This window comes from Miniopterus natalensis, chromosome 3, assembly GCF_054644295.1.
Source record: "Miniopterus natalensis isolate mMinNat1 chromosome 3, mMinNat1.hap1, whole genome shotgun sequence".
NCBI lineage: Eukaryota > Metazoa > Chordata > Mammalia > Chiroptera > Miniopteridae > Miniopterus > Miniopterus natalensis.
Window position 1 is genome coordinate 75,203,939 of NC_142083.1, and position 24,219 is coordinate 75,228,157.

The following is a 24,219-nucleotide window of genomic DNA, read 5'->3' on the forward strand; positions in this document are numbered from 1 at the left end:
CCCCGACTCATCTATGACATCTCATGCCACAAGAAGACCTAAACTGGGCAGGAACTTTTTAGTCACCACCTTTGCTCACTGTTCTTTCTGTCCCAGTAGAGGATATGAGTAGCTGAAGTCAGTGCCAGAAGGCCTGCAGGGTAGGGTCCCCCTCCTGGAGCTTTCCTAGCCCCATTCTCCCATCTTCTATTTACTTCCTGACTAGTCCTTCCATTTCCTTCAAGGGCTCTTCTTCCCAGTGTCCCACCCATGGTCTCTGTAAGCTCACACACTCCCATGGGGCAGGGCAAAGGCCACCCCATTGCACCCCAGACTGCTCGTCTGAGCTGCATGTCCAAACTCCCACTGCCTCCAGGCCAGCTCTGTCTATACACAGTCATTGCCACCTACCCCTCCCATCAGACTCAGGAGCAGCACAGTGTAATAGCTAAGAGGCTAGAGTCTGAGAACAGAATGCTTGAGGCTGCATCCCCGCTCTCCAAGAACAAGCTGGCTGACCTGGGCAAGTTTTAGAAATCTCTGAGCCTCAGTTTCCTCAAGTGTAAAATGAGAAGTTCATCAACACACATACAAAGCTCCTAGTTAATCCTCACCAATGATTTATTACAATACTGCCATGAGCAGCTGTACACCAGGCCTTGTTCTAGCCCTTCTCTCACAGCTAGGCCCATCACCAAGTCAGAAGCTCTTACCTCCATCCCACTGCCACGGCACTGATCAGGCCTTGGCTGGCTTACCTGAGGCATGAAGTCAGGCTCCACAAGGGAAGTCGGGCTCCACGAGGGTCTCCCTGCCTCCAGGGCTGTCTCCTCCAATTCCCGGTGTTACCATAGCAACTCACCTAACACATACACACTGCTTATCTTATTCCCTGCTTTGGTCCTTAAATGATGGAGGCTCACTACACTACGTCTACCTTTCTATCACACTTTATATTTCTCTAAGTTAAAAAATATCTTTCAGTGCCCCCCTAACACCTGTAAAAAGAACTTAAAAAAAGTTCCAAGATGTATGGTTAACAAAAGATCTAGCTAGACACAAAAACCACTTATTCATAACATCACTTCAACCAAATAGTTCTGGAACTTTCCAGAGGGCCCTTTTAGGGAAATGCCTAATGCACTTCAGTATACAGAAGTGACTCTCGAACCATGATTCAAGGTGATGTGAAAATTTAAAAGACGGTGCCCTGGCCAGGTAGCTCAGTTGATCAGAGCATTGTCTCGATACGCCAGAGTTGTGGGTTTGATTCCTGGTGAGGGCACATACAAGAATCAAACAACGAAGGTATAAATGGGTGCACCAAAAAAATCGATGTTTCTCTCTCTCAAAAAAAAAAAAAAAAAATCAATAAATTAAAAATAAAATAAAATTTTAAAGGTAGGGAAAGGTTCACACCAGGACACCCACCCCATAAAAGAGAAAGGAAGGGTACCCCAGGCTTGCTCACCAGAGGTATACCATCACTGACAAGAGGCATTGCCACCCCCAAAGGAGACCCTTTGGGTTTCCATGAGAATACAGAGGGTAAAACAAGACCCTCATCCCACAATCTCCTCCCACTGCCCCCAAGTCTTTCCAGCCAGAGTCTCTTCCGAACCCCAGAGCCTGAGAGCAGCCTGCCTACCTGCAAGGGCTTGCTGGACCCTGCTGGGCTTCGGCATCTGCACGGGCACAGTGGCAGGAATGTTCCCAGGGCTGCTCACAGGACCGCTGGGCAGGGAGGCACTTGGAGAGAAGAGAGCAAAGCTTAGTGTGTGAAGCCAACTTAGCAGAAACAAGAGCCAGAGAAACACCAGGTTAGGATACACTGGTGTTGCTGAGGCCCCATCACAGTTTCATTTTCTACAGCTGCTTTTGTGAGAGGGCTTCTGCTTTTTTCTTTTTTTAAATTAAAGATCCTGATGAAGAGTATCTGAAAAGAAGAGCAAAGAAATCTGAATTTTACCACTCTCAGATCAGAACTAGCCTATAGAATCTGAATACTTTAAGAAGTTAAGCACAGATTCCCATCCACTATCACTCCCTCTGCAAAAATCAAGTGATAAGAATCAAACTCCAGGCCAGGTGTTGGACAGGAAGGAATGGCAGGCAGGCACCGCTGGGTGTGAGGTCTCATCTCTTTACAAAGAAGCTTTAACTGTCAAAATATGTTTTCCTGGGAAATCAAGACTCTGAAGACAAAAAATTTTGAGCTTCCTGCTTCTTCAAAATGAGAGCTCTAAGGTAGCTGTAGAAGGAAAATCCGGCAGAAGCCACTCTAAGAAGTGATCAAGACCAACATCACTAGTAATATGCCCAATCAGTATCAGGAACCCCAAGAAACAATGCTCCGAGGACACACCACCATTTTTGCATTTCCTGCCAAGATTGCATAAACTCAGTCCAAATCATGAGAAGACATCTAACAAATCCAAACTAAGGGACATTTAACAAAGTAATTACAGAAGTGTCAGGGTTACAGAAGATGAACAAAGACCAAAGAACTGTCACGGTTCGTAGGAGGAAGAGAATTGACAACTGGATGCAAATAACAAGACACAGAATGAGCACAGTGGTTGAAAATTGGTTTAGTTAACATACTGCACCAACGTTAATTGTCTGGTTCTGAAAACTGCACTATGGTTACGAAAGATGTTAACATGAGAAGTAAAGTAAGGGAAATTGGAAACCCTGTACTATTTTTGTAACTTTTCTGTAAATCTAAAATTGCTCAAAATAAAGGGGTTTTGTTTTTTTTAAATGAGGGTCTTGCTTCTCACAGTGACTATGTTCAAGTCACTCATTTGGCTTTAGGCCGTTATTTTGTTGTTGTTTGTTAATCCTCACTAGAGAATATTTCTTCCACTGATTTTTAGAGAGTGGATGGAAGGGAGGGAGAGAGAGAGAGATGTGAGAGACACACATCAATTGGTTGCCTCCCACACGCACCCCGACCTGGGTCCAGGATCAAACCTGCAACCCAGGTACCTGCCCTTGACTAGGAATCGCATCTGAGACCCTTCAGTCCTCAGGTGAAAGCTCCAACCTTGTTCTGAGCCAAACCAACCAGGGCAAGGCCATTATACTTTTATTATTTTCTTAAAATATATCTTTATTGATTCAGAGACAAGAAGGGAAAGGGAGAGAGAGAGTTGAAACATCAATGATGAGTCATCATTGATCGGATGCCTCCTGCATGCCCAACTGGGGATCAAGCCCACAACCCAGGCACATGCCAACTGGGAATTGAACCTCAATCTCCTGGCTCCTAGGTCAATGCTTAACCACTAAGCCACGCCCAGCCGGGCAAGGCCATTATATTTTTAAATAACAAACCCATGTCATTATGGTTGTGGGCAGCCCCACACTGGAGAACAACTGATGTAGATGGCCCCACATACCAGTCAACATGACACAGATACCCCAACCCTGATTCCTGTGTCCTTCCATGCCCATGTTAAAAATTATGAAATAAGAAGAGTTATGAAACCCTTCCATGTAATCCCTACACTGGAGCTTCCCAAGGACGGGACCTTTGTCTCTTTTCTACTGGGCCCAGCCAGGAGCCAGGTGGTGGGAAGGTGCTCAGGAAAAGGACAGCTCCAGTCTACCGCACCGCCCTTATAGCTGCCAGCAAACCAACAACTTGCCTGGTTACAGCAAATGCTTCTCTAGAAGCTGCCCCAGATCCTTCCCTACCACCAGCTATGGGTCACAGATCCCGCTGGTGGAAACTACAGGGATCTGGCTGGCTCTGATCCAAACCAGAAAAGCCTCACATATAGCTGGTGCTGAAGCTGCTGGGGCCTCACACGGGGTCCATAAAACAGCAGGTGCTCTGGTATGCCTGAGTGAAGAAAGAGGTTGTTTTGTTTTCATTCCTGGATTGTTTTCCCAATCAGAATACCTTGTGTGGCCATACTACTCAAATAGCAGCTTCCTGCCCTCCTCATCTACTCTCATCCCCAAGAGAACAATGGAATTGGACCTGGAGTGCTCTAATAATGCAATGGAAGGGCTGGGTGTTCAGGACACCTGGGCTAAGGTTTTGGCCCACTAACCTCTGTTTAATTTGGAACAAGCTCCAGCTCTACTCCTTACCCCACTTTCTGAGCCTCTTCTCTTCACCCATTTGTTCTTTAAAAAGAAGGTAGATTATTTTGCAATTCTCAGGTTCTGTAAGTAAAGGAATTCAAGAAGATATAGCCCTTCCAGGCATCTTTCATCTCCCAAGCCAACTCTCCAGGGAGCACTGAGCTTGAGGCCTTACCTAGGAAGCTGGAAAGCAGAAGCTTGGCTCTACAACTGCACAAAATTAGTGAACTACTCAGTGGGCTCGGCACCACTGGCCCAGAGGTTCTCCAGGAAGTGTGGTCTTCCTTCACCAAAGAGAGGCACATATCTGAGGGAGATGGCCTAATTTTAGGTTCCACCCACAAGAACTAGAGCAGAAAACAGACGTGCAGTGAGGCTTCTAGTGGGCAGCTCACCCCAAAACTGGGACCAGGAGCCATGACTAAGTTTTATTTGCTTAGAGGTCTCCCAATGTGACCACTTCCCCTATGAATTATCCCAGCTCCTCCCCACATTTCCCTGCTCTGATCAGAGGAAATGGAGAATAAGGATCCAGTGGTTCCCAAGATGGAGACTCTCAGGAGTGAACAGAACCTTGAAGGTCACCAATCCATTCCACCATCCTCAAAGAGCTCAGACAAGCAGAATGTTCCCAATGTGGGGCATCATTTGCTCCATGAAGTGCCCTTGTCTGAGAATTCTCTGTCACTGCCTCAGGCCTCCCCACTTCCTGGGTCTACCTACTGGGCTCTACCTGGCCTTCCTGTCTGAGACCATCTCCTAGAGCTTCCAAATGGAGCTGAGAAAATGACACATGAGGACAGACAGAATTTGACAGTCCCAGGTAAAGGGCAGTGCTAGGAGGCTGAAAAGTAAAAAAATGCAAGGCCTCCCTCCAGCTCACCAAAGGCTAGGAAGCCAGCACCAACTGGCGGACCTCTGAGAGCATGTACAGTACAAGGACCATTCGTTGTGGAGTGTGGACACCTCACTTCCAATGCCTGCTCCCACTTAAAGCTGTGTGCCCTTAGGGATGTTGAGTCCCCTTTCTGAGCTTCAATTTCTCTATCTGTAAGATGAGAATAATTCCAAAAGGCCCCCGGGGCAATTGCAAGGCTTGATCTGTACCCCAATACAAATATCCATTGTTTCCCAGGTCTCAGAGGAGCAAAGGGGGTACAGGAAAGCTGAAGGGCTGCCGGGCACCTTTCTGCAGGGCCCTCACTAAACCCCTGAAACCCACAGAAATATTAGAGCAAAAGGAAACTTCAAAAATTGGTCAGCCCAACTCCTTAATTTTAACAGGTGAAAAGAGACCTGGAAAGGGAACAGAGCTGGCCCAGAGGCCTACAGTGAGTCAGGAGGAAGGTCCCACCTGGAACCCAGGACTTCAAATCACACAAGCCTAAAGAGCCTGGCCAACAGCAGGAGGGAGTGGGGTGCCTTTAGAGGAAGGGAGGACAGCAGTGAGAACAGAGCAAATGAAAGCAAACTGGAAGAGCCATTTTCTAGGGCTGTTTAGTTCAGAGATAAAGCGTGCTGAGGCTTAGTCACACCAAAGCTGCAATAGACTGTTGGTCATAATCACCACCCCAAGTCATTAAAATATGCAAGCCAGTACACCCTCTATTAAAAAAGACAGGAGTGTGCATGACACATTTTGGAAAGTTTTCCACCCAACATCATTAAAACACAAGCTTGGTGCTTAAAGGGATAAACTTCAGAGACCAGGAAATTCATTTAAATCCAGCAGCTCAGTAACAAATGATGTACCTTCTCAATGTATTGCTGCCTACTCAAAAAGCCTCTCAGGGTACAAGGAAATCAGTCAGCCAAGGTTTTACCCAGATTGAGCAAGAAACGATCTGAAACCACATGGGTTCCACAAATTTTTATTTTACTAACTTACATGTTCTTTCCAGTGCCTACCAGTAAACAAAGCTGGTTCTCAGGCTTCCCCAGCCTATGGCACTGCCTGCCCTGCTGCCTTCTCCTCTCCTCCACACACACGGTAACTTTCACCTGATGCTGTTGACATTCATTTGGCTTCAAGAACTATACCACAGCCCCTAGGGAGACCAAGCTGCCAAGTGTTTTCAATCCTCCCATCCTCACTGGGTTAAGAAGTCAGCTATTTATCAAGCCCCCTCTGGCTCTACAACACTCACCAGAGAAGGGTTAACTGAAGAGGGCCCCACTACAAATTAGATGCAGGAAAACCTAGTTTTTCAAAGTGGGGATAGGCCCATGCAAGTAAAGATCACCCCTCCCAGTTCCCAAAAAGCTGTAGGAGATAAAGATGAACATCCACCTTAGGAGGCAGGTCCCTCTGAGGCTGTTTCAACTAACAGAGCCAGCTGGCCTGGTTCCCTCCTGGCTTACAATGCAGGACAAGCAGCAACATGCATGGCCCAGCAACAAAGGTAAGACCGTCTGGCCCAGCCACTTTCCCTTTAGTAACTTGCCTGGCCTGTACCAATTGAGTCCACATCAACAGTCTCTTGAGCCTCAGGCTGGGGAGGGGAAAGCAATGAAAGCCCCATACCAGGAGAAAGTGACAAAGCCTATTATGTCACCTAGCTCAATCCCAGAATCCCCCCTCTAGAACCATCTAGAAATTTGCCTTGAAATAATTTGTAAGAACGTAAGAAACCCCAGGAGGCTAGGTAAAACTGATCTAGTAGAAGCTCTAGCCCTACTGATAGTCATTCTGGGCTGGCAGATACAGCATACTTTTCCCTAAAACAGACTGGCCTACATACTGGAGGGGACCTCAAAAGGGCACTGGGTGGAACTAGGCTTGCACAGAGTCCTGCTTGCTTATATCTATGTGAAAGTCCACAGAGAAGGCGCAAGTGAAAACTGTCTAAGCTTCCAATTCCTAGAAAAATCTCAGATCTACATGCCACAACTCTCAGAAGGACAAAATGCCCAGGAAGATGCCCTGCCCCACTAAGGACCCATTCCTAGACTCCTCCACACTCATCCCTCTGGACACCTTCTGCCTTCCTCTTCTTCTGCCTTTAAGAGAGCTTCAAGAACTACATGTGTCCCACATGGCCTACCCTGGGGCCTCAGTTTAATCCCAGCTTTGCCACTTTCTGGCTGTGCTGCCAATCTTGTCAGCCTCAAGGTGCTCACCTGTAAGCTAAGGACACCACCCACTACCTGGCTGTTATGAGGATTAATGAAATTACTCACACAGCCTGCTCAATGGGGCTGGCTATAATGTGTGCTCAGTGAATGGCAATAGTCACTGTGTCTTCTAGAAGCTTGCAGGGCCCTCTGAAACCTAGCTTGAAAAAATTTTAGAGGCCCAAGCTGCCAAGGTCTCAGCCACACTAGAAAGCCTCAGCCCTCACTGTGGTCAAGTGGGCAGGGCTGGGGCTGGGTGAGTGAGGCAGCACCAAGATGCTGACTGGCTGATAGTAGTGCAAATCAACAATATGCTGACTCCCTGGAAAATAGGGCAGCCACGGGCCCACATGTAACTACCTGCCCAGGTCACCCTCTCTCAGAAATCAGCCCCCCTCCCAACTACCACTCTCAATTCTCAAAATGTTTTTCAAACCCAACACCCTCAATAATGATCAATGACAAGGCCTTCGTCAGTGACAGGTGTCTGAGCAGCCCAGGGGCACAGCCCAACTGGCCACTCCAGGAGCTTTTCTCACTTTAAAGTGTCAATTGGTCTGGATGGGGCCTATTTCATCCTCTTTCTCAAGGTGCAGAGAGCTCTGATAGACACTGGGCTGGAATGCATCAGCACAGAAGCTGTCCTATGTCACCTGTTGCCACCCCCCCAACATTTTGCCCTCTCCTCAACCAATGTCTAAGCACTAAAGCTGAGGTCACAACTCTCCCCTGGACAAGACTGTGGGCTTAGGGAGGGGACTGAACCTTCCAGGTCTGTGTCCTCAGTGCCTGACACATAGGAGTCAATGAAATGTTCTCAGGCACACGGTACCAGCTGCATGGCACACAGGCACAGCCAAAAGGTAGGTAGCTGCTCTACACAGAAAGCTCGAGTCTCCTGAGTGGAGGGATTACTCGTTTTAACCAGTGTGGCAACTATTAATATTCAAGTCCCTTGCTCTGTGGGATGCAAGGCTGTGGACAGCTGTGGCACCACATGGCACATGCAAAGGAGACAACATAGCAGAAACAACAAAGGAAGCAGGTGCCAAGTCTGCAGGTATTTGGGCAAATCTTCCCAACTAAGTAAAGGCAAAACTCAAGCCTGCTGACAAGGTACATGGGTGGACAAAATGACTCCAATAACAAGGTACCTGGCTCCACTGGCAGTGGATGATCCTGGGGGCTGGTGCTGAGGTCCCAGGTAGGAGAGGCTAGAGCAATAAAAGGGTTGACTCCCCAAGGAGGGTGGCACCCCACCCCAGGGGTTGGTGGTATTCAGCCTGGGCGCAGACCTAGCCCCCGAGAGTGGGGGCTTACTATATGGGGCAAAGGCCTGGTGGGCCCCAAAGACACTAGCAGTCCTTTGGGGGGGCTGGGGGATAGAGTAAGCAGGGAGGCTGGTCATAGAATGGCGGTAGCGGCCTGACACAGGGCCAGTTCCACCGCCGTTGAGGCACTGATGGCAAGAGCAGGCAACTCCCGTGTGGCCCGGTGGAGCAATGATGGTGGTCACTGGGTAAGGAGGCCCTACTTGGCGCCGCACATTACGGCAGAAGTTCGAACTCTTGTTGATCTGTGTGTGGGTGGCATAGTCGACGAGGTAGTTGTACCCCAGAGGTGCCAAGTCTACAAGCTGGTTGCCACTAGCCAACTGCTGCTCCAGATAGTCACAAATGCTGGCTTCATAGGCCGTCCAGGAGCCATCGTCGTTCAGCCACTCCCAGACAATGCCCCGGCCCGGGGCTGAAAGCTGGGAGAACAGATGTCTCCGCACAGCCCGCATGGTGCCTGTTTTAGAAGGAATATTACATATAAATGGTTAATCTGCTAACACCTCCAAAACAAAGGGAGTTTAAAAATTATTTTTTTCTACAACCAAAATAAACCAATATGATCATCATGGTATATATAGGGTCATGGTGCCATCTGACCTAAAGGTTGGCACTGATTGTTCTTTCCAAATTTGGGGTGAAGGATAGTAAAAAATGTGTGGCCCAAAGGGATCAAGTAGCAGCAGAGGATCCATGCTCCTGGGCAGAAGTGGGGGGTGCTAGAAACTTAGGTCAAAGAATTGCTGTGGCTCAGACTCAGTGAGGCTTTAAAAAATATTTCTAATGATGAAACCTATACAGCCTCACTTAAAAAATTGAAAACGAAAAAATACAAAGAAAATTAAATCTCCCATAATCCAACCACCAAGAGGAAAGCACATAATTTATACTGCAATGCATTTCTTCCCATCTAGGCACATACATTCAGGTAGCTGAGAATCACACTGAAAAATGTTTCCTGCTATTTTCATGTATTATGCAGTAAGTATTTCATATGTCTCTAAAACTTTGTAAATCTCATTATAATTACGTAATTCTATTTATTTATTTATTTAAATATATCTTTATTGATTTTAGAGAAAGGAAAGACGAGGGAGAGAGAGAAATAGAAACATCAATGATGAGAGAGTCACTGATCAAGCCCGAAACCTGGGCATGTGCCCTGACCGGGAATTGAACCCTGATCCCCTGGATCCTAGGTCGATGCTCAATGGCTGAGCCACGCCCGGCCAGGCCGTAATTCTCTTATATGGTGTACCATTCCCTTTGACTTCTCAAGTAGTAAATATTGGGTAACACCATGCTTAGCTTAGTTTATATACTTAATAAAATCAAACCTGAAGATTAAGGAGAAAAGAAAAATAAATTTAGGCCATGCTTCCAACAGCACTTGCCAAAAGGTGATCACTGCAATTACCTTCCACCTGGTCTCTCAACTGCAGCAGCCCTTGCCTCCATCCACAGCAGCAAGAGGGATGCTCTTTACTCCAAATGGGATTACGTCCCTCTGTTCAAATCCTTCCAAGGCTCCCTCTTTCAGAATAAAAGCAGTCCCTCTGAATGGCTGAAAAGCACTGCAGAACTTCCCCCGCCCCTCCTGCCCTTCCTTCAGGTCTGTCTCCATCCCTTGCCAGTGCCATCAAAGCTCAAACTTCAAATTGACCTTTCCCCAACACTACACTTCCACTCCCTGATTAACACTTACTGCTTGCTATCTAACATAAAACACAATTTACACGTTATTTATCTTGTGTGCGGCCTTTCTCAGTTTCCTGCAAACATCATGAAGGCAGGGACTTTTATCTACATCCAACTGGAAGCCTTAGTCCTCACTTGCCTGAGGAGGCTACTACAGAGATAAGAGCAGGGTTTCTGGAAACAAGTGACACTTCGGGCGAATAACTCCCTGTCCCCAAGCCAGTCCTGTGCACTGTAGGATGTTTAACAGCATCCCTGGCTTCTACCCACTAGATGCCAGTAACACCCGCCCCACAGTCATGACAATCAAAAATGTCTCCAGACCTTATCAAATGTCCTGGGGGACAAAATCACCTCCATTTGAGAACTACTGGGTTAGAGGGACAGGACAAACTCTGGGAGGAAGTTGGTGGCCCCATTCTCAGTAATACTGATCAAAACATATAATAAAACCAAACATGAGCACACAGGAGAGTGAAGTAACCTGCCCAGGTCACACAGCTACAGTGTACTGGAGCCAGAACTAATCACCAGGCCCTCTTTTTTTTTTTTTTAATCCTCACCCAAGGATATTTTTTTCCATTACTTTTTAGAGAGTGGAAGGGAGGGGGAGAGAGAAACATCGATGTGAGAGAGACAAATTGATTGGTTGCCTCCTGCACAAGCCCCAACAGGGGACAAGAATCAAGGCCACAACCGAGGTACATGCCCTTGGCTGGAATCAAACCTGGGACCCTTAAGTCTGAGGGCGACACACTAACCACTGAGCAAAACTGGCTAGGGCAAGGCCCTCTTAACTAAAATGGCACACCACCTCCATGCTGCTGCCACCTGCCAGCGAGACCTCAAATCCCTGCAGGTGGAGGCAGGCATTTTTGGTTTGGGAAACAAGGAGGAAAAGGGCTGGGAGGGCCTCTGCACTGTGCTCCTAAGGTACCCTCTACTACTAAGAGGTACAGTAGGGACTCAAATAATGTTATTTCATTAAAAGTTAATGAGATGCCATAGTAACTTAACTCGTTTATACCAATTAGCCTGTGGTAAAACTGGTTTCATTATACATCGTTTCACTTAAAGTCACAGAACTTAGCGACAACGTTAAGTGAAGACCTACTGTGCATCTCACATTGTGTGGTACCTGCTATCACTCACAGTACCCACCTCCCAACGCTATGTTTATCAGGGACAGGATTAAGCTCTTAGAGTCAATTCTGTAACTCCAACACCTAGCATGGTACCCAGCCCAAAGCAGGTACTCAGACACACACCAGAGGCAGAACACGTCTTACCAGTGTCCTGGCGGAACTGGGTCCAGCTGGGGAGGTCGATGATGTAAGGGGCCAGCGAAGGGTCAGCTTGGCCTAAGGGAATGCTATGAGCCAGGCTCCCCAGCCCGAAGCGCTGGCCCCTCTGCTGGACAAACTGCTGCTCAATGTAGCTGCAGACAGTAGCACTGTAGGGGTGCCAGATGCCCAGCCCATCCTGCCACTCCCACACGACCACAGCCACAGGGCTGGTGTACACCTGAGCCAGGGAAGAGCTTGGGGCCATGGCCATCTTCCCCAGGATCCCTCTGCTTTCTCAAAGGGCTTCAGACCACTCTGGGCTGGTGTCTCCAGTTCATTGCCCAGTGTTTCCAGAGGACCTGTAAACAGGACAAACAAGCAGTTACCAATGCACAATGTTGCCCTGCCAGAGTCAGCTGCAGTGCAGGGGGAAAAAATCATGCTTTTCCAGTCACTTTTTCCCCTAATACCTTAAGGCATCTTGAATCAAGTACCCGATCCTCTCTTTGCTCAGGCAGCCAGGAAGAATTCAGTCAATCTAGCAGCCTACCTACCTCTGCAAATGTTTAGGGAGATACAGTGAAATGAATTTTAGCTGCTGATCAGCCCAGCTTCTGTCTTTTTACCAATAATTTCCCTCTGACCCACTACTAAATGTATCCTTTTATACTGTATTTTCATGAATCGCTCCAAATCCCTCATGGACTGAGGCCATGATGACCCCTTACACCTGTGTGAGGACTCTACGGTTTCCAAAGCAGGTTCATTTTTTTCCATGCTACAGATGGGAGAAAACTGTGTCTCAAAAAGGACAGGCGCTCAAGGATACTCAGGGGCTCAATGCAGAGCTGGGATTCAAAGTACAGGTCCTGGCTCCGCCTGAGTCTCCAGGCTGCCCCAGGAGGCATCATTAATCATGAAGGATGCCCTCGATAAACAGTAAAATCTCCTGGCTGCTGAAGCCTGGCCTCTCTGCACTCCACTCCCTGTGCCTGGGCCTCGTTGACCAGTGGGGTCAAGTCCAGAGGGTTTAAACCCATCTTCTAAGAAATTCTTCTCCCAGTCAATCCAGCCCACCTTCTTCCCTTGCATACCGTATTTATCTTTCAGGCCCGGCCTGTCACTCAGGGAGCCTTTCCCTAGCCACCCAGTACATTAACTTCTTCACAGCACTGCCCAGAATTCTATGCCCATAAGCATGTATGGGTATGATGACGTTCTGTGTCTTTCTACTCCCCCACCAACAGCAACCGGGTGAGTTTGCCCTGTCCACAGCCATATCATCAGCCACAGCATAGGTCTTGTCACATAGTGTTATACATGTTAGTTCAAAACATGGCTGAATGGAAGGGGAGGATGGTCCTATGCACCTGCAGCTTTTTGAAGGAGAGAAGTATGTGAATGCAGTCCCCCAGAGCACCAGCTCCCAGAGTGAGGAACAGGACCAACATTTTAGTGGCAAACACCAAATGTACTCATCTCTTTTAAGCCTAACAGACCAACAAGGTGCTTTTTCTTCTACTTTATGGACAGGAAACCAAAGCTCAAAGGGGTCAAGGTCTTATTGAAGGTCACGCATATACTGCTAAGTGTCAGCACTGAGAGCAAACCCAGATCAATCCAGCTCTGATACGCATTTTCTTAAAGAAAGATCAGCCTGAACTGTACCTTGGGCTCCACTCACAGGCCCTACTTAGAGATGGGGAAGGAGGAAGGGAAAGAGGAACTCGTATCTCAAGTCTGTTACAGCATGCTCATGCAGGCCTGATGCCAACAGGGTTCCCAGTCATACCATCTACTCTGATTTCCATACAAACTGCTTAAGTACAGACACTGAAGTTTATCTCCATTTTGCAGATGAGGCCCAGGTAGTTGCAGTGACTTGCTTACATGGCTAGTAATAAGGCTGGGATCCTGGGCTTTCGCTGTTGCCTCTAAGACTGTACTACACCATCAAGGTTTCCATAAGAAGGCCAAGACCACCCACCGCCCCACAAGGAAGGTAGATGTGGAGCAGCACATGAAAAGGAATAGCCATGGGTTCTGGCATCAACACACTGCCGACTTACCCTGCTCTACTCACTGTATCATCATGAAAAAGGTACCTAAATTCTCCAAGTTTGTTTTCTTTTTCTTTCATTTGGAAATGAAGATACCAGTATCTATTCTAAGTGCTTTTCATGGGGATTAAAGCATAGACGTGCACAGAGCACCCAGTAAAGCACCAGGGACACAGCAGGTATTAGCAAATTTTGGTCTCCCTCCCTTTCCCTACTCCCCTCAACCCCAGTACCTCCCCACCCCTCAAGTCTGGGTGAGGAATGGCAGCCTGTGGCAGCACTAAGCAGGAGAATGCAGGCGATGAGTCAGGCCTGCAATAACTGAGCACACCTGTGAGTGCCAATAACTGAGCTGCCAACTGCTCCAGTAAAAACATACATCCCGCCCTGGAGGGTTGGACCTACGATGCCCTTGGGATGGCTGGCTGGCTGGCTTATGAGCCCAGGGCCTGCAATCAGAAGTCTCTGGAACCACATCCGGGTACAAGTCACAGGACCAGTTTCAAAGCCAATTACTCTTGAGTCCGGACTTTCCTCCTGGCAGGCATCATTCCTCTCTCAGGCAGCAGAAGCCTCCAATGTATCAGCACACAGAGTATATCCACAGATTCCCAGATGAACGAACTTGTAGAACTTTGACAAGCAGCCTGAGAAATACAGTTGATAACTTCAGCTAAATCTTTTCATAAAAGTGTTCAGTCTCTACAGACTGGGGCCCACCATGGTCCAGGCCCTGTCTGGGTACGGGAGACCCAGAGATGAAGCAGTCATGGCAAATAACCCCTCTGCGCCCAGCTGCTGTCCCCACTCATATCAAGGTCTCCACACTACGTCTAGCCACATTAAATTTCAGTAAGTGCCAGAATATTCAGAGCCATTTCCCACCTCCCAGCCACTAATCCTGCTGGTGCATGTGTCTAGAGTAGTCTTCTTTCCACCTAAGCCCCCAAGCAAACTTGTCCATCTTTCTAGACTCAGCCATAGCACCCTCTTCCTGAGCCCTCTGCCCTCCATCCTCAAGAGTGTCTTCACCACACATTCCACTTATCCTTGGTTTCAGTGTCTATCTCCCCACTGGAACAGGAACTCCGAGGGCAGATCTAGGGCTGACCCAAAGCTGGAGCTGCAGCTCTTTAATATCCAATATCCCAGAGAGTCTGATATACCAGAGGACAACAGAGAGAACCCTCAGCTCCAGGGGCCAGGTGTTTGAGGCACTGACCAGAAATGCCCACTGGCGTTCTACTTGAACACAGCAATTATGCTCATATAGCAGCCCTGTCAATGCACCCATTCTCTACAACTACTTTAGCCATTAGGGAGCTGCAGTTCAAAAACCTAATTTGTTTCAGTTCCTAATGACAGGGCTCTTTAGTGTTCTTAATTATGAAAGTTATTATAATTGGCCATGGAAAAAAGCTTCAATCTGGAAGCAAGCTAAACATCTTAAAATAATGAAATTCTTAAATAAATTATGGTACATCCTAATGATAAACTGCAAGTCTTGAAATATGTTTGTAAAAAGTTTATGGACTGAAGATAATGTTCACAACAAATAAAAAATACAGGCTATGTAAGTGCACACACTATGCTCTCAGGCAGGTGAGAGTGTCATTTATTGAGCACCTACTATGTGGCATACACTCTGCTTGGTGCTTTTGTCATCCAGTTCTCTCAACCCTCAACCACCCTTGAAAGTAGAAATTCCCATTTTACACACAAGGGAACTGAAGTCAAAAGAAATTAAGAATTTATCCAAGGTCAGGCAGCCAGTCTGTGACACCATAAAACCCATGTTCTTTCTACCTTATATAAAATAATTTTTAAAAGGCCAAAAGGAACAATTCTGAAATGTTAACAGGAATGATGGAATTACAGGACTTTTTTTTACCTCTTTCTGCACTTGCAAATGTACTACAATGGCCATATTACTTTTTATGATCAAACCAAAAGAAATTTTTAAAAATACTGATAACTTTGACCATGAAAGAAACCATCCTGGTTTTGCTCTCTCCCCCCCCTTCCTCTAAAATCAATAAATAATTTTTTTTTTCTTCAATCCAGATTTCCAGCTTCTTGAACACCAGAAAAGCTGGCAACATTTGCAGGCCTGACCTAGATTCATCATTCATCCAGAAACAACTAGCTAGTACACACTCTCCAGGTTACCACAGTTACCATGACTCCCCATGGCAGGAGTCAGCCAACTTTTCCTGTAAAGGGTCAGAAACCACTTATTTTATGCTTTGCAGAACAAAGGGTGTCTGTTGCAACTATGCAACTCCAGTACTGTAATGTGAAAACAACCACAAACAATGTGTAAACTGGAGTGGTTATATCCCATAAAACATTTTTTCCCCCTTATATTGAATTTATTGGAGTGACACAGGTTTACAAAATTATACAGGTTTCAGGTGCACAATTCCAATAAAACTTTACTAACAAAAACAGGCAGTGGGTAGGACTTGGCCCATGGGCCATGGTGTGTTGACCCCTCCCCTACTGCCTCCCCAACATCTGTCACTGTGTTCCACTGTCCTACAGATGAGAAATACTTCTCTGAACCCATTTTTCTACTAAAAAGTAGGAGAGTGCCTATGTCTCTGGCTAATCACCCCAACAACATGCCCTCTGCAGACATGTAGGTCTTTGCCCAACATCTGACGATGAAATACAGCATCCAATGGCACAACAGGCAGCATGTTTGTCAGCGCCACCTCTAGGAACCCCAACTGCTTCCCAGAGTCACACCAGGCGTTAACACCTTTCCCTGCATCAGGAAATCAGGTCTGCCCTCCCTCTCTACACTTCCTCTGGACCCTCTTATCTGTTCCTAGGGCCTCAATAATGCCATGAACGCAGATTACCCAAATCTTTCTTCAGATGAGCCCTCTGCTCCAGCCATAGGAATTCGAGAGAGGACCCAGAAGAGGCAGGCTGTTCCATGCCCCTCAACCCCATTGAGAGAGTGTCCATCCCACATGCCCACCTACTCCTCTCTTTATTCCCAGCTTGAGACTCGATATACTGTGAAATCATTCCTACATCTGCTCCTGCCCCACAGGGAGAATTGGCCACTTCTATCAATCAATGTCCATGTAATATCTGAGTGCAATTACCTTACCTGTCCCCTCCACTAGGTCATAGGCTCCTTCAAGGCAAGGATATGGTCAGGAAAAGATATCTTAAACAAGACTCAGAACACTGACTATAAATGAAAATAATACATCTCACAATGTTAAAATTAAGAATGGTCATTCAACCAAAAATGCCTTAAAGAAAGTAGAAAAATAAGTTACCAGCTGGAAGAAAATATTTGCAATGTGCATAAAGAATTAAAATCAATATATAAAGAACTACAAATCAATAATAATAATAATAAAGCACCAAAAACCCCCAGAAAAATTGGGAAGAAACATGAACAAATATTTCACAAGAGATATATATGCCAATAAACTTATGAAGAGATGCTCAATGTCAGGGCTCAGGAACGGAGAAATCAAGATCCCAAAGATCCCATTTTATACCCATTCAATTGGCAAAAATTTTTAAAAAGCCTGCCTATATCAAGTGTTGGCAAAAATGGAGAGCAACTGGAAGGCCTCTACACTGCTGCTGGTAGTCTGACTATAACTGGTACAACCACTTCAGAAAACAATCTTACAATATCAACAAAAGTTGAACATTTACTTACCTGATGACCCAGCAAAATATCACCCCTCAGTTTATACCCAAAAAAACTTCTTGTACATGCTCAACAGATGTGTATAGAAGTGTTCAGAGAAGAACACTTGCAACAGCTAAAACCTGGAAACAACTAAGTGCCCATCAATGTAAGATCAGATGCATAAACTGTGGCGTGTTCCACCATAGAATATTAGTAGTAAAAATAAATGAACCACATGCCATGCAATAATATGGAGGAGAAATCTTAACAAAATTACATTATTTTACTTTCCTTAGAAATACATAGGTACAATAAAACTGTATTAAAATGAAGGCGAGGAAATAATGGTAATCTCAGGATGAAAAATGGGAAGATTGCATGATTCAACGTATATTTTTTTGTTTCAAGCCCCAAGCTTTTGTTTTAGTGGATGGAATACAGAAGCTTACTACATTCATTAAAAATAACTTAGTAGCCCTGGCCAGTGTGGTTCAGCGGTTAAAGCATTGACCTGTGCACCAGACAAGGGCACGTACCTGGGTTGCAGGCTCAACCCCCAGCCCCAGCGGAGAGGCAACCAATCGGTGTGTCTCTCACATCTATGTTTTTCTCTCTCTCCTCTGTCTCTCTCCCCCCTCTCCCTCCTTTCCACTCTCTCTGAAAAACTATGGAAAAAATATCCTCGGGAAAGGATTAACAAACAAACAAAAATAACTTAGTAAATAAATATAAGCAAGCCTGAGGTAAAAATTAAACACACAAAAGAAATCATTTATCTTTGTACTCCAAGTGCTAAGCACAAGCCCTGGCATACAATTGCTGCAGGCATGTATAGAATGAATCAGGGACTTTTCTCCCTAGCCCACTGTCCCCTTCCTGTTGACACTTTAGGTACCTTCAACGTCTGAAGCCAAACTCACCTTCCTTCTTCCTATTTCTGCCTTTTCTCCTAGATTCCCTGGCTCCACTCTGACCCAGGCTGTTAGGAGAAAAACCTTGGAGTCCTGCTCCTCCTTAACCTTCTCCCCAACTGCCTCGCAGTTGCCATGGTTTGCTCTCTCCTCCCTCTCAACTCCTCGGAGCCCATTGCCAGCATCTGGTTGAAACCTTTATGGCTCTCACCTTGATAAGTATTCTCTCCCACTGGCTTTCCCCAACTCTTGTATCTCCTTCTGGTCCACCTGTGACAGGTGCAAGATTGAGCTTCCTGAAATATAGTTCTGATCCTGTTTCTTCCACACCTCCGCTGGAATTCTGAAATAAAGTTCAAGTTCCTTGGGTTGACATTGAAGCTCATCACAATCTGGTCCCTCTCTATCAACAGTATTTGCCAGTGTACTTTCCTTCAATACCCTTTCATCTATACCTCCCTCTCCCCAACCCCTCCTCTCTCCCCAACTCCTCCCAAAGAGTTTAAGTGATGATCTATTACCACATTTACATCTCGCTTCCCCACCTCTACACCTCAGCTCCACACAGAATCCCATTCACTTGGCGACCCACCCTCACCTGATCCATACTTTCAAGGCCCTATTTAAATAGCACCTCCATAATGCCTTGATGTGCCCAACTGAAAGAAAACACCCTTTCATCAACTTCCACAGCATTCTGTCTGAACTTCACAGTTCTCTATGTCCATGAACAAGCTGACGGCAAAATCTCATGTTCACCTGCCCCTTACCAGACGCTAGCATAGTATAAGGAAACAGTCACAAAGAGAATAATCCAATCAAACCCACACTTTCCAGCCAGTGTGTAAATTTTAAATGTCACTCCTTCCCCCGACAACTGCTAAAATCCTTCTGCTCCCCAGAGCCTTGGCATGGCCCACAAAACCCTCCGCACTCAGCCCTCTGCCCACCTTTCCAGCATCCTCTACCCCACACCCATCCCTTATTGTTCCAACCACTGAGCTACTTACAGTGGCCCAGATGTATCCGTAGCTTCACGACTTTGCATATGCTCACTCCTCTGCCAGGCTACTGCCCCTACTTTCTAAGTACTACTCCTGCACAACTCACCTTAGCTATCATCTTCCAGAAGCCTTTGTGACCTTCTCATCTTCCTTCCTACCCCCTTCCTGGAGTGGTGGTAGCTCTGTCCTGTGAGACCCCCCTCAATCCATATCACACTGACAACACCTGTTTAATGTCTATGGTTTGTCTGTCTTTTCTACCAAACCACCAAGTCCCAGAAGACAGAGCTCTTGTTGCTCCTCACTGTACCCCCAGCACTGAGCACGGGGCTTGACACAAAGGAAGCACCCAGTAAAGATTCATGCAACAAAATAAAAATTTCCAGTTCAAATGCAGAAATTGTGACTTACGTCCTTCATCCCATAAAGCATGTCTTAAAGTGCAAACCATGTAGAAAGCACCCTCTAAGACTGGTTAAACAGGAGAAGTCATTGGCAAGAAGCCACCTGAATTTGAGAGAGTTAGCAATCAACAATCTACACCCAGGGCTCACTTTCATCCTGGAGACCTCAATTCTACCCTCCCCAGACCCCACCTTCTCTATTGAAAACCAGATTAAAAAGGTAGCAATATAAAGTCCTCATGGCTCTCACCTCTTCTCTCTGGAGAGCTGGCACAAATTGTCCCTTCTTGATGGAGACACCAGATCCTTAGGAGGAATGACTTGTTCAAGTTCCCATCTTGATATAAAACGCAAACAACAAAACCCAGGCAAATCTGAAAGGCTTGCTGACTCAGCAACACAAATTTCAAGGCACCTTTGCCAACAAGGAAGAAGATGATCAGGTTTTAAATTGAGAAACAGCAGTTGGTGAAAATAAACACACAGATGTTTGGTCCGCGTACTGTGACGGGGGACTGGAAACCGCCAGATTTATTTTCTGACATGATAGGCAGAGCAGTAGTCTTCCTCTACCCACTCAAACAATAAAGGGAATGGTCAAAAACAACAACACAAAAAAACAACCTGAGCCCTTTCATAGAAAAGCCCAAAAGGACTTGATAAGCCAGTCTGCAGTATAGGCACTGAGGAAATCAACACACCAGAGAGGGTAAAAGGCTGGCCAAAGTCACACAGCAATGAATGAGAGACCTAGTCATAGTTACCCAGATGGTTTAAGTTAAAGCCTAATTTTGGCGACCAGAAAGTCCACCTTCTAGAACTCTAGAGCGTGGATGGCATGCAGAAATGTTTTGAGTTTCTTAATGGTCCAAGCGTCTGTGCACACACTATTTCCAGGGCTACTGGCACTTAGGGAAGTGGAACCAGTAGCTGGCTGAGAAAGGCGGGACGAAAGGGTAGCTCCAGAAAAAGTCTTCTAAATCCTCTTAAGCAAACATTATGAACCCCGCAAAAGTAACCCAGGGTCCCTGGAAACAGGAACTTCCTAGAAGGCGGACCCCACTTGGGACAGGAAAGCAGAGTTAGGAGGCAAAGTCCTCTAAATTAAGCCCCCGCTCCAGTGAGTCGTTCAATTAGAAGCAGACCCCCAACAGAACCCACACCCTAACTGGTAGCCGGGTGGCAATGTCACCACCGCCTCCTCCCGGTCCTGTGGGAAAGGGTTCACTCCTCCTGACCGACCCAAACTCCCAGGGTCTGCGCCCCTCCACCTGCTAGCCCGGCGTTTACCCTCCTACCCAGCACCCAGTCTAAGCTACCAGCGCCTCCCAATTCCCCCAACTCTAACCTCCGAGACCTCCAGTCTAGAAACAAGTCCTCCCAATTCCCTTTGGACCTCGTCCCGGGACTCTTCACCCGCCCGGCCCAGCCCTCCTTCACTTCCACGCCCGCCCCCTTCCGGTCCAAGCACAACTCGGTCTTCCCCGCGCCCTCGGGACCCCAGCCCTGGAGACTAGCAGGTGACCTGACTGTCTTCTCTCACCAAGGCTGAAAAGGGCGAGAGGGCAGGATGAGGGCACCGCCGCCCTCGAGCAGCTGCTCTGGCTCGGCCTGGGCACAACTCCGGCTCCGGCTCCGACTCTGAGGAGACAGCCGGAGTGAAACTCCGCGTCGCAGCTTCCTTGCGCTCCGGTACGCATGCCCAGGATGCGGGGCCTTCTGGGAAATGTAGTTCAGTCGGGGTGGGGGGCGGGAGCCGGGGGCGGGGCCCGGGAGGACCTTTTCAGGTGTTTCCTTCCTCTTTAGCCTGTTCACTCATGACTTACTCCTTTATTAATTTACTGATTACTTACATAGTTTTTCACACAGCTTTTACCAGTGCATACATGGTTTCAGGCCCTGTGCTGGGTACTGGGGATTAACACATCAATTGGAAACTTGGTTTCTCTCCTGGAAAAACTTCATATCTAGTTGGGGGTATAGATACTTAAACACACAATACAATATAGTGGGATAAATATTATGATAAAAGAGTGGGAGCATAGACGGGTGCACCTAATTTTGGGGGTGAGTCAGGAAGACATCACAGAGAGGTGACACCTGAGTTGAATTTTCAAGCCCACATAGAGGTTTGCCTGGTGGAATGCAGGGAAGCCCATGCAAGAAAGAGAGATGTGAAAGTGCCTGACCCACTCAGGAAGCAGTAAAATGTTCCTTGTGGCCAGGGCAGAGGACATGTGAAGGGACTGAGGACAGAGAAAATGGATTAGGGTTTGACAGGATATGAGTATGGGGAGAAGGCTGGGTAGGAGTATGATGGACTTTAAAAGCCATGCAAGGCATTTAGGCATCTGGAGCCAATGGAAGGATTTAAGCAGGGGAATGAAGGTAATGAGACCTAAACAAGGCTGGTGACTAATTTTTTGGGATTACAGACCTGTTTTCCAAAGCTAAAGAAAGCCATTCCCAGAAAAATGCTCAGATGTCAGTATTCACACGTGTGCACACATATTACACACACATTTTGCATACAGTTTCAGGGGTACAGAGTCCTCTGAATCTTGAACTCTAGATAAGGATTTTTACTTAATCTAATGTCACTCATTCTTTATCAAAGATTTGAGGAAGATTCAGACTGCTGAGGTTGGAGGAAGAGATACCCCCATCATTCAGTTTTAAAACTTTATTTTATAGAAGAGGAAGCTGAGGCCTAGAAAGGGGGAGTAACCAACCCGAAACTGGTGAAGGAGAAAAAGGAGTGCCTCTAGTAGGCCAAATCTCTGGTATGCTAAGCCATGACTCTACCACCCTAAGCCAGGAATCTACAACCCAGGAGCTGACTTAGAGGACACAGGCCTTTAACTGTCTAGGAGACACCAAAGTCAGGTTCTCCCAATTACTTCCAGAGCCAGATCTCCACTGAGAAAAAAAGGGTAGCATTTTACCTGTGATTTATACTAGATGACCATAGTAGCTACAGCTTAGGATGGGAACATTTCCCTTCCTCTCTCAGTCTTAGTTTTCTCAGCTATAACCATCTACAACATTTCTAAAGCACCTAGTATGTGCCAAGCACTTGACATGCATCGCCTCCCTGAATCCTCTCAATGAGGTAGGTGCTATTTGTTATCTCCATTTTAAAGATGAGGACTTTTCAGGCACAGAGCTTAAACAGTGTGTCTAAGGTCACACATTTGGCAACTGGCAGAGCTTGTCTTTAAATTGAGGTAGTGTCTAACTCCAGATTTGAACACCCCCATATGACTGGCCCCATTGGGGGAGAGGTGCAGATGACATAGTCTGAAGTATTAGAAAAGTCTTTTAACATTCAAAAGATATTTTCTTAAGTGCTTCCTTTTCCCTTAGTGAAAAGCTGAATTGATAGTTACTGATCAAAAACCTCACTGCATACACAGGTAGAGACTCCAACAGAATACTGGTGAGAGGGTAGGCTGGAAAGGTTCTGGATCTAAGGCTCTGGAGCGGGGAGGAGGTGGAGGAGGTGGAGCTCTGGGGGAGGCTTGCTAGGAGGCAAGGTTGGGGATGATGTGGGATCCAGGAGAGAGGCCAGGATAGAGAGGCTCCACAGAGGCAGGAAGGACACTGCCTGGAAGACTAGGTTGCATGAAGGAGAGTGCCCTAGAAAAGGGGGACATCAACAAATTGAGTGTGAATAGGGGGAGAGGAAAGAACTACAAGGTGTGAGGCTCTGGAGAGATCTGGGGTAGAGATAGGGATTTTGGAATCACTAGCAAAGACATTGAGATCACCTGGAAGACCACAGATGAGAAAAAGTGAGTCCAGGGCCAAAGAACACTGGCCTTTAAAGAAAAGGTGAGAGGTAGAAGTGTCTGGGAAGGAGGCTAGACTGGGGGGGCACTGGGTGACCATGATGGCAGAGAACCCATGAAGGCAGTGCTCAGTAGTGACAAATACTCCTGAGAGGCCCAACAGGCTGGTCCCCTGGGAGGGCAGCCTATCTCTGGGGTAGGGGCTCCCGTCTCCCTATTCTGGGCTCTTTCATCTTTCAGTCTGCCAACTGACTTCAAGAAAGATTCCAAACTTCTGACTGTAGTACATGGAGGCCATTGGTGACCACAGAGTGTTTCCATTGACAGGTAGGACCTGGAGCAGGTATACCTGTGTTCGTGAAGGTCAGGAATGCAATCTAGGAGTAGATAGCTCTTTTAAGAGCAATCTTTGTGTCCCACACATTGTGGGGCAGGGGTGGAGGGGGCAGTAGAGAGAATAAACCCATTGTGTGTAATGATGCTACTTACATAAGTTTGCCCATGGCTATGTGTGCCTGGAAGAACACTAGGCAACATGGTAACATTGAAGGGGCAGGAGAGCGGGTGATTTTCAGTTTCTTTGTACTTTTCCTGTATCATTTCAGTGTGTCCCAAGAATAGTTTCCACTTTTATAACCTGAAAAGGAAAACTATATTTGGGGAAAAAAATAACGAGCTCTGATCATGAAAAGAAGCAAAATAGGGCAGCAGCAAGAGGGAGGATGGGAAACATGGACTTTTAATTTTTAGGCAGGACAGTCAATGTGCTGTGTCTTAAGGCTGCAGCAGGATGTCCTCCAGGAAGCTAGAAAGGAGGGAAACAGGATTGGCCACCTGCAAAATGAACTTTAAACCAATATACATAGCAAAGGA

General features: G+C 46.7%; 1 protein-coding gene across 3 annotated transcripts in view; it reads right to left on the reverse strand.

The window, feature by feature from the left end:
• DTX2 (deltex E3 ubiquitin ligase 2) overlaps window positions 1-21,215 on the reverse strand; it is a 34,350-nt gene extending 13,135 nt beyond the window's left edge. For 2 of the 3 annotated variants that reach the window (XM_016199000.2, XM_016199002.2), the window contains exons 1-6: window positions 21,099-21,215; window positions 19,806-19,970; window positions 18,359-18,490; window positions 11,513-11,868; window positions 8,346-8,982; window positions 1,628-1,728 (exon numbers count right to left, since the gene is read on the reverse strand). In XM_016199000.2, coding sequence (XP_016054486.2) covers window positions 1,628-1,728; window positions 8,346-8,982; window positions 11,513-11,780 — 1,006 coding nt within the window. In that variant the 5' untranslated portion in view covers window positions 11,781-11,868; window positions 18,359-18,490; window positions 19,806-19,970; window positions 21,099-21,215. The remainder of the gene's footprint in view (window positions 1-1,627; window positions 1,729-8,345; window positions 8,983-11,512; window positions 11,869-18,358; window positions 18,491-19,805; window positions 19,971-21,098) is intronic. The other variant, XM_016199001.2, reaches the window with a different exon arrangement.
• Between the last annotated feature and the right edge of the window lie 3,004 nt (window positions 21,216-24,219).